Source organism: Suricata suricatta, chromosome 5 (assembly GCF_006229205.1).
Source record: "Suricata suricatta isolate VVHF042 chromosome 5, meerkat_22Aug2017_6uvM2_HiC, whole genome shotgun sequence".
NCBI lineage: Eukaryota > Metazoa > Chordata > Mammalia > Carnivora > Herpestidae > Suricata > Suricata suricatta.
Genome location: NC_043704.1, coordinates 56,022,471 through 56,036,823, shown reverse-complemented (window position 1 = coordinate 56,036,823; position 14,353 = coordinate 56,022,471). Strand labels below are relative to the sequence as shown.

Below are 14,353 nucleotides of genomic sequence, written 5' to 3'. Positions count from 1 at the left end.
CAGACCCAGTGAATAAATTTATTTGAAAAAAAACTATTTCAAAAGACCATGGCATACTTGCTTTTGCTTTTTTCTTAGCTACATTTTTTAATGTATTTCTTCCTCCAGACTTGGTGCAGGTGTGGTTGGAATTGTTAATATACCCTTGGAGATCATGGAGCCATCCCATAATAAGCAGGAGTTTCTCAATGTCCAAGAGTATAACCATCTGCTAAGAGTCATGGGGCAGTACTTGGTGCAGTACTGTAAGGACACCGGAATCAGTGAGTATGCAGTTGTCATAGTAAGAAATAGTCAGTGTGTGATTTCTTTAATTTGGAATGATTGCACTGACCTAGACAACCAGTAGCCCAAAGCTCTGTAAAAAGAGCTCTTTTTATTTATTAAAAGAATAATAATAAAATGGGACACCTGGGTGGCTTAGTCAGGTAAGCGTCTGACTCATGGTTTCAGCTCACATCTTGATCTTACTGTTTGTGGGTTTAGGCCCCTCATCAGACTCTGAGCTGACAATACGGGGCCTGCTTGGGATTGTCTCTCCCTCCCTCTCTGCTCCTCCCCTGCTTGTGTGTGCACACGCTCCCTCTCTCTCAAAAGAAATAAGCTTTAAAAATATAATAAGAATATAATAAGAATATAAAAAGAAATCTGGGAAATGAGAAGGGGCTGTCTCAGCATCTATCCCAGAATATTATGTGAAAAATAAAGCATCAGATCAAAAACTGTCAGAGGAGGGCAATACGCAGTATGAGAGCCGATCGTGGAGGAAGGAAGCAGAAGTGTGCTTTGGGTAGGCCTCGGAGGCCATTCCAAGACTCTGCCGTGCAGGGCACATAGTTCCATGCAGACCTGAGTAGCTCGCATGGCACGGTCTGTCCTGCACGGCATAATCACTGTTTACTCTCGATATTTGTAGATGTGTGTTCAACCTTGTTTTGTATAGCTAACAAGTCTTGAATGTATTAAAAAAGAGTTTGATTAAAAATCATTCAAATAAATATAATCAGATACTTAAGATCAACTTTAGTTACCTGGGAAATTTGGCTCATTCAGACCACTTCAGTCTCCAGAGATACCTGAACAATGAGATGGTGTGCTGTGCATTAATGAAATAAACTTCCTTTAAGTTATGCAGACATAGGGCTTCATTTATGGAAAGAAATAGACAGGCTACTGTGTATTTGTTCAATGATTTGCATGAAGTATGTATAATTCATGCATATCACAAATTATGTCTCTACTCTTGAGACAACGTAAAATCTTACTGCTCTACTTGAGGTTGTGACTTTAGAATATTTTCTTTTCTTTTGTACTCACTTAGCTTTGCCCTAAAATTTTCTTACAGCAGTGAAACAGGAAAGACTATAGAACTCGGGAGAAACCTAGGAGTGTGAATATAGGTGTGGGCACAGATTTCCTGCCAAAGCTGGGTTTTCTTGTCATCGTCTAAAACCTTTTCTGAAAGACGGATATCATATGTTTTCACTCATGTGTGGATCTTGAGAAACTTAGCCCATGGGGGAAGGGAGGGGGAATAAAAGTTACAAACATGGAGGGAGGCAAACCATAAAAGGCTCTTAAATACAGAGAACAAACTGAGGGTGGATGGGGGCTGAGGGAGAGGGGAAAGTAGGTGATGGGCATTGAGGAGGGCACTTGTTGGGATGAGCACTGGGTATTGTATGGAAGCCAATTTGGCAATAAATTATATTAAAAAAACAAAATCTTCTCTGAGTCTGCAGCATCAGCATCACCTGAGAGCTTGTTAGAAATGCAGCATCTCAGACCTACTGGATGAAAATCTGTGTGTTCGCAGCATGGCCAGTGATTTGTAGGCACGTTAGAGTTTGAGAGGCATTGCTCTGAAGAGTAGAGGTGCGCATGTTAGCACAGATGTACTTTGTCCACATGTCTTTTTTCTCAGAGCCATGTCTGAAGTTCTACTAAATGTAGGAATGAGTACCTTATTTGGCGGGTTATGCTTAAAGCTGTAGAAGACAGAAGGATATTCAGAGTGAGGTGTAAATCAAGGATCTACTCTCTGGTCCTCAAATGCTAGCTTGACATAGAAAAAGCATTAAGCATTTGAAAACTATGTAACTCCTCCATTCTCCTCTATTTTCTCTGTAATCTCTCTTGTCTTGCTCATCCTTGAACTAAGGAATGCAACCCTCAGAAAGAGGCATGAAAATCCAAGGTGTTAGGCATTATCTCCATCCAGCCCACGCTTCCTCAGGATGTTGTACTGAGTCCTGTTTCAGGGAGGGCTCTCTTGAAGCCCCTTTGCCTGGTGTGGGGGTGCCCTCCTAACCACAGTCGTCTCAACTTCTGGATGGCACTTGCCTGCTTCTCCCCACCCCTTGTGTAACTCCCCATCTTCATCTGAACCTAATTTTTTTTCAGAAATTTCTCAGTGGATGTACTAAGATTCAAAATAAGTTATGTTTGCATTTTAATTATTTTTAGTTAATACCAGGTTGTTTTCCCAGTTCTGTAGCTGTCTATGAATTGAGTTAGGGCTGAGGGTATTTTACCAAAGATGTTCCTCTAGAAGGAAGTCAGGGAGTTTAGAAAGGATAGGGAGCATGTGTATTTATTCACTTAGGTGACAACCTCATCCCCAAACTTCGTTCTTGAACTTAATCAAGTACTCAAGGTCAGAATTGGTAGTCCCAGGAACTGTGCTGAGGAGATCGACTTTGAAGGTCTTTGTGTATTCATTCCCACAGGGATCACCAAAGTCATCTAATGCTTGACTAATAATCTAAAAGCCAGTATTATAGGGCACACAAATTCAATGAAAAGTGTTTGGGTAGGTTTTTGCCTTATAAATAAAAGATACAGTCTTTGTGTTTTCTATAAATCTGATCTGTTTCTATGGAAAATTGGGGCCTTGTAAAAATCAGATCAGCAGAAAGGGAAATGGAGGGGTAACGACTTTGTGTCATTTATCAAATCTGCATTTATGTTTGGCACAGATGGTGCTGAGAACCTCAGAAATATTTTTCTGAGTCTGACCTCACCTCACTGTCTGATACTGTGTTTCCTGAAGCTTTATGCATCCTTACAGTGAAATGGAAATATTAGCCATGAGCTGTTTGGAGTAGAGAAAGAGAAGGGAAAGTTAGAAACATCAAATGAAATTTGGGTTTGAACAGAGCAATTACATTGAAAATTTTTTTGACCCTCAGTGTCTTTATTGCCAATTAGAATTCCCAATAAAATTTGTAATATGTATTCTTGTTAAGCCACCCATCTCTCATATTTTTCCCCTAGTGTTTTTGGACCTCAGAGTAGAATCATACATTTAGTCTTGTCACGTGCTATCACCTTATTAAGCCCATCCTTTCAGGTTGTCACTACCTTTTTTTGGAATCTAATGTTGACTTCTCATTAATATGTGATTTTTCCAGATAAGTTTTGCCAGTATTTTCTTATGATTTCATTTAAATCCTGTTGCACAGGATAGGAAAATCAAGCACTTGGCCCTCTACTGATGACCTCCCCTGAGGTAAAAATGGGATACTAGATAAAGGTGATTAGTCAATTAAAAATCTTCATAATTAGGCTATCACCTAGTTCGTATCAATTTCTTGGTTTGTGTATAATTTTGAAAATGAGAGATAATATTTGTTAGATGAATAGCTTCTTTAAAAAATAATGCTTATGCATTAGCTTGGGTTGCTAGAGCAAAATATTATAAACTGGTGGCTCATGAACAACATAACTATATTTCCCACAGTTCGGGAGGCTGGAAGTCCAAGATCAGGGTCCCAGGATGGTCAGATTTTGGCAAGAACTCTCTTCCAATTTGCAGACTGCTGACTTCCCCTGATATTCTCACATGGTGGAAAGAGAGTGAGCTAGCTCTCTGGCCTCCCATAAGGGCACTAATCTTATCACGAGGATCCACTCACATGACCTAATCACCTCCCAAAGACCCCACTGCCAAATACCATCACACTGGGATTTCAGCATATGAATTTAGTGGGGATGCAAACATTCAGTCCCCAACACTAGAGCAGGTAGATCCAGCCAGCTGCTCACAACAAATATTGTTTCTCTTATGATGTACTTCAATCTATGAAATCTCAGAAAGGCACTACAAGAAAAATGAACTGCAACATTTCATTTCAGGGATACATGTTGAGTGAGGTCTATAAAAATATTGAAAGGTGAGACTATGAGACAAGTTTATTTGGAGATATTTGGAGACAAGTTTATTTGGAGACCAAGAAATAACTCATATCTTTTTTTTATTCAGTTTTTGAAGTTACTGATTTTATGTATTATTTTTCACTTAAAAATATACTATTTTCAGCAGCATATGTTTTATTTTAAAATTTCTCAGTTTGGTATTACAGACTGAATTATTTCTTTAGAATTCATGTGTTTTAGCCCTAACCCCCAGTATCTCAGAATGTGACTGTATTTGGACACAGGGCCTTTGAAGAGGTGGTGAAGTTAAAAAGAGGCCATTAGAGGACACTGACCCAGTCTGGTGTTCTTATAAAAAGAGGATATTTAGGCAGAGAGACTCTGGGCATATGTGCGCACAGAGGAAAGATGATATGAGGACACAGCAAGAAGGTGGCCATCTCCAAACCAAGGAGAGAAGACTCACAAGAAACCAAACTTTCCCATATCTTGAAGTTGGACTTCTGGCCGTCATAACTGTGAAAAAATGTTTCCATTGTTTAAGCCACCAGTCTGTTTTGTTGTTGTTGCTGTGGTTGTTATGGCATTCCTAGCCAACTAACATATATCGGAAATTGTGAAATTGGACAGATTTAAAGAGAATATTGTAATGAAACCCATAAATCTATCAACCACCCTCAATAGTTATCAACTCCTAGGCAGACTGCTTTCATTTATATTCCCATGTACTCTTCAACAACTAGATTATGAGGAAAATTCCAGACGTTATATAATTATTTTAAATGGATTTATTGTATGTTTTTGAAAGAACTCTATTTAAAAACACGACCACAATACACAAACACGTAAAATTTTCAATACTTCCTTAATAGCATAAAATGTCCAGTCTGTTATGACATTTCTAAGTGTCTCCTGTCATAATATAACTCCTAGTCCCTCTTGCCCATCTGCACATTTCTTTTTTTCTCTTGTTTTTCCTTGCAGTTTATTTGTAGGAAACACTGGGCTGGTGGTTTTGTAGTTTTCACATATAAGGGTTTTTTTTTTTTTTTTTTTTGCTGGGTGTGGTTTAACATGTTTTATTTATTCTGTTAATTTTTTTGGCAAATTGGTAGAATCTAGCAACTTGATCAAATTTAGATGTGGTGGTTCTTTTTTGTTTAGTTGGTTTTTGTCAAGATGCTTCATAGGTGGTAGTGTGTTCTACCATCAGGTTGCCTGAGTCTCTCTCTTTTAATGATACTAGCAGTTAATAATCAACGCTTGGTTCCATTAGGAGTTCAAAAATCTTCTGTTCTAACTCTATCATATTTTTGTCATTTATTAGCTCTAGTACTTCTAATACTTTTAAAACTGTTTTCATCTTCTACTTGGTCACCTAAGTTAGTTTGTAACTTTTCTACTTGACAGAAAAAAACATAGAACTCCAGAGTGATTAAAAAATTGTATTGAATAAAATCTTAATTAGAGATAGAATTAAAACAATAAAAAATGATACAGACATTTGCCTGGACTTATATGGCATAAATATGTACTCTCTTTAAAATCATGACTTCATGCCAGCTCTCAGCAAAGAGCAGGATGGTTCAGGAGTTCATTGGATTGATTTCTGTTTAAAAAAAAATCACATTCTTAAATTTCATCCATTTACTCTGCTTTCACCTGGTAATTGAAATTATCACCATTGACAGCACTTATGCTTCCTTTTCTTTCTGACTGCACTTATATTATTATGATAATGACATTTTTTACATCTACAATGAATTTTCATGCTAAAATATCTCAGAGGATCTCATCTATATTGCAAATAAAATTCTAAAAAGCCTCATATCCTTCTTTTTCTGGAGTGAAATTCACTCTTATTCTTACAGTCTGATTACCCCTGCCATTCCAGAAGCAAGACCTCAGTCTGCTTATGTGTGCCCTAGTAAAGAAGAGTAGGTTGCATCTTAATGACTGAACTTAAAATAATGCAATAAGAGTTAAACATAAGTTGTATTAAAAAAAAAAAGTAGATTGCATGGCCAGGGTCAGAGTGTGTGGAGGAAATCATCGGGTCCCTCATCTTGAAGCAGAATGGTCAGGCCGTGGACTCCCTTCTGTACCGAGCTCCCAGGGACTATTTGAGCCACAGTGGGTGGTCAACCCAGCCTGCAACAAGTGCTGGAGAAGGTTGATGAGTGGTTGGAGAAAGAAGGCCTCTGAAGTTCAAGCGTCAAATCCGTTTTGTCACCTGTGGAGACTGGGACTTGAAAATCACACTCCTGGGCCAGTGCCAGTACTTGGGCTTCCTAGTGACAGATTACTTCCAGCAGTGGATTAATCTGAAAAAGGCTTACACCTCTGCCATGGGCTGCTGGCCCAACAACGGACTTCTTGAGATAAATAAGGGTCTGGGCCTGCAACACACAGGCCGGCCCCATGGCGGCATTGATGACTGCAAGAACATTGCCAACGTAATGAGGGTACTTGCATGTCAAGGCTTCATTGTCAAGCAGACATAGAACCTGTTTGGCTAAGGACAGGATGGGGCGGGACAGGATAGATGGCTTGGCCTAGCCCCAAATCCTTTTTTTCCTTACTAGACGGGGAAAAAAATGAGTGGCATAACTCTATGTCCAGAGTGGCCCCAGCCTGCCCTGTGGGCTTGGGCCTTGGATAAGGGCTTGGTCACGTGGCCCCTCTGGAGCAGACACTTCGTGTCTCCCACCCTTCCCCCTCAGCCTCAGCCCAGTATTAGCCCCTCGCATTGTGGGCCTGGGCTTGAGAGACCCAGGGACTCACTGCCTCCTCCGTAGTACACAGGCCTCTACTGGGGCCACCAAGGCCCTCCGCCGTGCCGCCTCCCATCTGTAGCACATGGTGTGTGGGCTCCAGGACAGATCAGGCCCTACCTTGTGCCTACTCTCATCCTCAATGTGAATGTGCCACTGAATAAAGTTGGGGAAATGAGAAAAAAAAGTAAATATGAATCTTTAGATTTTTGAGAACATTAAGTCAGTGGGCTTTGTGTATGTCTGTGTAAAGTGAGTCCTGGTAGAAAGATAAACTTTGCTAACCCAGATGCTGAGGAGAGTGAGCTGGCTGACCGGGCTATTGCCCATAATGACACAGAACTCCAAGAATATTTTTTAGGTTAGATTACTATGTCTAATTTAATTTCCTTATCATAGAGGGAATTAAAAAGGTTGAGTGTATCCAAAGAAAATTGACAATAATTAAGTAAAAATGTAACTTGAAAAAGAGAAAGTAAGTTTTATTTCTTCTTGAGGGAAGGCACAGAAGAAACCTAACTTTCCTCAGTTTTGTTTTTGGAGGTTTATTGTCATAAGGCTTCTGACCTTCTTCCTCTAGTACCCAGTGCCCAGAATGGTATGTTTCTAAACTAGGAGCCAGGGAGCCCTAGGAGATTTTAGAATGTGCTTGGAGTCTTTTAATTCCTGTTTACTAATAATTGTCTAAAATGGCATTATACCTCACACATACATATGCTACAGTTTTTTATTTTTATTGTTTTTAATGTTTCATTATTTTGAGAAAGAGGGAGGGAGACACAGAATCCAAAGCAGGTTCCAGTCTTGGAGCTGTCAGCACAGAACACGACGCAGGGCTCAAACCCATGAATTATGAGATCATGACCTGAGCTGAAGTTTGGATGCTTAACCAACTGAGCCACCCAGGAACCCCTACAGTTTTTCAAATATGTATAGATGTAGTCATGTGTAGTAAAATACAGAATCACACAGAATTTATTGAATTCAATTTTTTTCATCATGTGTTTTCTCAGTTTGGGGAGTAGTGTTCTGAAATTATTTTGCAGCTTGAAGAGATCCACATGGGAAAGCACTGATACGAAATGGGGGGAAATGATGCTGTGTTGCCAGGTGAAGGTAGTGAAGTTGACACTTCCAGGGACTTGGACCAATTCCTCAGATTCCTGGAGCTTTGCCCTGGAGCCTACTGTGCTTGCAGTAGAGTGAAGAAGAAACATTCTGGCTGTACCTGCCACTTAACTTCTGCCACTATTTCCATAAAGTGAGACTTGCCCGAACCACTTGATCCACCCAGGAGCCCTGAGAAAGAATGGGGCTATGCGCACCTTCACCACCACTGAAGACCTCTCGCTCTGCTGTCCTTCAATTCAAACAGAGTACTCGGATAAGTGGTTATGTAGCAGCTCTCATACATGCCCCACAGACTCTCTAAGCCGTGATGGTAGTTCTTCCTTTTAAGTGGCCATTGGCTTCACCACCCTTCTCAAGAGTGTGCAGTCATCACTTCCAGCTGATTGGAGTTGGCCTATTCGTTGAAACCAGTTTGTCATCCTTAACCAAGGGATTCCATCAAGAATATAAATGATCAGCAGTTACACATGGATCAGCTTACAAAACGTCTGATATCTGGCTTAGCTAAGAATGAGGGGTAATGATAAACAGGACAGTTTCAACAGAGCAGGAGGCATGATTTACGATATCCAGAGAACAGAGATATAATTTCTGTCTCAGGAGATCTTTAAAAATAGAATATAATCATCTGTTTAGTTGCAGGGACCTGATAAGCACTTTCATCTCATGCTTTTCTTGGTGCTTTGATTTCATAACTGTTTTAGCCTTCCTTATTTTGACTGAAACCATCAAAGCTTTGCTTTGGTAGCTTATTACTGCATTTTATTACTTCTCCTCTTGGCTAATTGATTCCCTGGATGTATTTGTACATTCTATGAATAGATATGAAACTGACATCTAGGAAGGTGTTACATTTCTCCTCTTTTTAAGAGCCACGGTCTTTGTGAAACTGCTCTTTTAGTTACTGGTGTTTGGCAAATGTTTGGTAAGTTACTGCAGCAGTTCTCATTATTTTTCCTGAGTTTTAAAGGGTTCCTGAAAAATTAATTGGATTAATTTAAGCATTAGAAATATTCTAAATAAAGTACTCCATATATAGCTAACAGTAAATTAAATTTTCAGTTTTTCTCAGATATTTGTTCTAGGAATTAGGACTTTAATTCTGTGTGCATTAATTCCTGATTATTCCACCAATTTAATAAGCTTGTTGATTATTCAAACAAAAATTTCAAGATATGTATTGTTTTATAATTTTGAATATCACCTGCATGCTTGCAGCCATTTCCTGTTTACAAAATAAACTGAATTTTTTGATTGGAATAATTTTGAGGATGTTCAAATAATATAATTTTGGCATTAATAAATTTTCATTTTTCTTCAGAGTACTCTTTATAGGTCAGTGGAAATATTTAAGATATATTTTTAAAAATCAAGTACTTTTCAAGTTTTGAAATTTCACCTCTTTTAATGGTCTTCAGGATGAAAGGGTAATTAAAGAACCCTCATTAAGATACATTAACAATAGTATCAGTTTTTAAAACCACATATGTAACCAAATGTCCATAATTATATACCACACCATTAGCCAAGACCGACCTGATTTAATGAATTATTATTTTTAATTTTTATTATTTCTTGCCAGACTAGATAGATAAGGATTTTTTTCCAGCTTTATTGGGTCACAATTGATCCAAAAAATTGTGTACACTTAAAATGTACAACATGACCATTTGATATACCTGTACATTATGAAATATTTACCATAATCATGTTAATTAAGTACCATTCACCTCACACAGTTGTCTTTTTTGTGTATGGAGTTAGATTGCTTAAGATCTATTCTCTCAGCGAATTTCAAGTGTACCCTACAGTACTACTGACCACAGGCACCATCCCATACCTTAGATCCTCAGAACTTATTGATCTTATTAGTGGAAGCTTGTACCGACTGACCAACACCTCCCTATTCCCCCTACCCTACAGCCACTGGCAACCACCATTCTACTTTCTGTTTCTATGAATTCAACTTTCTTTCTTTAGATATCTACATGTGAATGACACCATATAGTGTTTGTTTTTCTCTGTCTGGCTTATTTCACTTAGCATAATAGCCTTCGGTTTTATTCATGTTGCAAAATGGCAGTATGTCAAACTATTTATGGCTGGATAATATTCTATCTATATACCTAATCATATTTTTATCTATCAATGGACATATTGGTTTCCATATTTCTCTATCTTGGCCATTCTGAGTAATGCTGCAGTGAACATGATATTGAAGATCTTTTTAAGACATTTTATTTCCTTCAGATATAGGTCCAAAAGTGGGATTTCTGGGTCAGATAGTAGGTCTACTTTTAATATTCTGAGAAACTTCCATACTGTTTTCCATAATGGTTGTACCAGTTTACATTTCCTCCAACAGTGCATGAGAGTTCCCTCTTCTCCACATGCTCATCAACACTTGTTATCTCTTCTCTTTCTGATAATAGCTGTCCTACCAGGTGTGAGATTATATTGTGCTTTTTATTTGCATTTCCCTGATGGTAAACACCTTTTCATGTACCTTTGGCCATTTGTATATCTTTGTTGTAAAACTGTCTATTCAGGTCCTTTGCCCATTTTATTATCAGAGTGTGGGTATGTATGTATGTATGTTTGTATGTATGAATTTATTGCTATTGGATTGTAGGAGTTCCTTGCATCTTTTAGATATTAATCCTTTATCAGATCTGTGGTTTACAAATATTTCACCTTTATGATATCTTTTCATTCTGTTGATTGTTTTCTTTTTTCTTTGCTGTATAGAGGCTTTTCAGTTTGATGTGATCGCATTTGTTTTTTGATTTTGGTTTTTTTGTTGTTTGTTTGCTTTTGTTATCTTTGCTTTTAGTAATGTATCCAAAACAGGCCAATATCAAGAAACTTTTTCCCTATGTTTTCTTCTGGGAGTTTTATTGTTTCAGGACTTAAAGTATTTATAATCTATTTGAGTTAATTTTTATAAGTAGTGTAAAATAGCCCCAGTTTCACACTTTTGCATGTAGATAGCTAGTTTTTCCACTACCTATATTGAAGAGACTCTCCTTTCCCTATTGTGTGTTCTTAGTGCCCTTGTCAAAGATTAGTTGACCATATATGGGTGGGGTTTATTTCTGGGCTTTCTATTCTGTTCATTGGCATATGTATCTGTTTTTATGCCATTATCATACTGTTTTAATTATATAGCTTTGTAATATGTTTTGAAATCAGGAATGGTGAGGCCTTCAGCGTTGCTTTTCTTTTTCAAGATAGTTTTGGTTATTCAGGGTCTTCTGTGGTTCCATACACATTTAGAGACTTTTTTTTGTACTTCTTTTGTGTTGATTCCATAGATTACTTTGAGTAATATGGACATTTAAAAAATATGAATTCATCCAACCCAAGAACATGGGTTAACCTTCCATTTATTTTGTATTTATTCAATTTCTTTCATCAGTGTCTTATTTTCAGTGTATAGGACTTTTACCTCCTTGGTCAAATTTAATCTTAAGTCTTTTATTGTTTTTTTAAAATATAATTTATTGTCAAGTTGGTTAACATACAATGTATGCAATGTGCTCTTGGTTTTGGGGGTGGGTTCCTGTGATTCATCACTTACATACAACACCCAGTGCTCATCCCAGCAAGTGCTCTCCTCAATGCCCATCACCCATTTTCCCCTCTCTCTTACCCACTCCCCCCGATCAACTTTCAGTTTGCTTTCTGTATTTAAGAGTCTCTTATGGTTTGTTTCCCTCTCTGTTTGAAACTATTTTATCCCCTTCCTTTCCCCCATAGTCTTCTGTTAAGTTTCTCAAGTTCCACATATGAGTGAAAACATGATACCTGTTTTTCTCTGATTGACTTATTTCCGTAAGCTTAATACTCTCCAGTTCCATCCACGTTGTTGCAAATGGCAGGATTTCATTCTTTCTCATTGCCAAGTAGTATTCCCTTGTATATATAAACCACATCTTCTTTATTCATCAGTTTATAGATATTTGGGCTCTTCCATAATTTGTCTTTTGTTGAAAGCACTGCTGTAAGCATTGTGGTACATGTGCCCAATGAATCAATACTCCTGTATCCTTTGGATAAATTCCTAGCAGTGCTATTGCCGGGTCATAGGGTCATTTTAATTTTATTTTTTCAAGAATTTTTACGCTATTTTCCAGAGCAGCTGCCCCAGGTTGCATTTCTAACAATAGTCAGTGCAAGAGATTTTCCATTTCTTCACATCCTTGCCAGCATATGTTGTTTCCTGAGTTGTTAATTTTAGCCTCTCTGACTGATGTGAGGTGGTATCTCAATTTGGTTTTGATTTGTATTTCCCTGATGATGGGCAATGTTAAGCATCTTTTCATGTGTCTCTTGGACATATGCATGACTTTTCTGGAAAAATATTTATGTTTTCTGCCCATTTCTTCACTGGATTGTTTGTTTTTTGGTGAGTTCTTTATAGATTTTGGATACTATTTATCTGATATGTTATTTGCAGATATCTTTTCCCATTCCATTGGTTGCCTTTTAGTTTTGTTGATTGTTTCTTTTGCAGTGCAGATGCTTTTTATCTTGATGAGGTACCAATAGTTTTTATTTGCTTTTAGTTCCCTTGCCTTCAGAGATGTGTTGAACAAGAAATTGCTATGGCTGAGTACAAAGATAGTTGTTGCCTGTTTTCTCCTCTAGAGTTTTGATGTTTCCTGTCTCACATTTAGGTCTTTCATCCATTTTTTACTTTATTTTTGTGTATGGTGTACGAAGGTGGTCTAGTTTCATTCTTCTACATGTTACTGTCCAGTTCTCTCAGCACCACCTGCTAAAGAGGCTGTCTTTTTTCCATTGGATACTCTTTCCTGCTTTGTCAAAGATTAGTTGGCCATACGTTTATGGGTTCAGTTCTGTGCTCTCTATTCTGTTCCATTGGTTGATGTGCCTGTTTTTGTGCCAATACCATACTGTCTTGATGACTGTAGCTTTGTAGTAGAGGCTAAAGTCTGGGATTGTGATGTTTCCCACTTTGGTTCTCTTTTTCAGCATTACTTTGCAGATGAGGAAGTTTTCTTAATTTCTCTTTGAGATCTTTTTGAGATCTCTTTCAGTTCATTCTTAGTGGCAGAAATGCAACTGATTTTAGTATTTGGTTTTATATCCTTTGTCTTTACTGATTTTTTTTTTTGATGAGTCCTAACAGTTTTTGGGGGGTAGTCTTTAGGTTTTCCACTTATACTATCATATCATCTGCCAACTAGAATCCTTTGTTTTTTTTTTTTTTACTACTTCTTCACTTCTAATTTGGATGCTATTTTTTCATATCTAATTGCTCTGGCTAGGACTTTCAGTACAATGTTGATTAGGTGTGGTGAGGGTAGGCATCATTGTCTTTTTCCTGCTCATGAAGGAAAGCTCTTAACTTTTTGCCCTTGAGTATAATATTAGCTGTGGGCTTGACATAATGGTCTGAATTATGTTGAGGTACATTCCTTCTAAACCTAATTTGTTGACAGTTTTTATCATGGAAGGATATTGAATTTTGTCAATTTTGGTTTTAAGTTGAAGTTTAGTAGACAACTTAACTTTGATTGCCCTACCTTGTTACTCCTTTCCCTGCAAACATTATTTCTTTTTAGTTTCACAGTTCACATGTTTTAATATTGTGCATCTGTTAAGAAATTATTATAGCTTTAGTTATCTTTAATACTTTTGTCTTTTAACCCTTATACTAGAGTTAAATGATTTCTACACCACCATCATAGTATTAGAGCACTCTGAATCTATATGTTTACCTTTACCAGTGAGTTTTATATTTTCATATTTTCAAGTTACTAATTAGTGTTCTTTCATTTCAGCTTAAAGAATTTTCTGTAGCATTTCTAATATGGCGGGTCTAGTGGCAATGAAATTCCATAGCTTTTGTTTGGAAATTCTTAGTGTCTCCTTAATTTCTGAAGGACAGCTTTGCTGGATAAATTATTCTTAGTTGGCAGGTGATGGTGTTCTTGTCATTTTTTTTCAGCACTTTGATTATATCATCCCACACTCTCTTGACTTGCAAAGTTTCTCTGAAAAATCCACTGATAGCCTGGAGGAGATTCCCTCTTATGGGAGGGACTTTTCTCAGGGGTATCTCTATAAATCTATACAGACTGAGCAATACATAAAATAGAAGCTGACATGATAAGTTTCTGCCTACTGCCAATCTCTGGCTTACTTATCCACCTGATGAAGCATCTGCCTAGTCTTCAGTGTCTAGTCTTTGGAACTTGGTTTTAATAACATGTGAGTTGTACATGTCCGAGTAATTTTTATTTGGAAAATAAAAGTTAAAG

General features: G+C 37.6%; 1 protein-coding gene across 1 annotated transcript in view; it reads left to right on the top strand.

Moving 5' to 3' along the window:
• Positions 1-14,353, top strand: part of MORC1 (MORC family CW-type zinc finger 1) — a 167,228-nt gene that overhangs the window by 69,770 nt on the left and 83,105 nt on the right. The window contains 1 exon segment of the mRNA XM_029938704.1: positions 109-263. Coding sequence (XP_029794564.1) covers positions 109-263 — 155 coding nt within the window.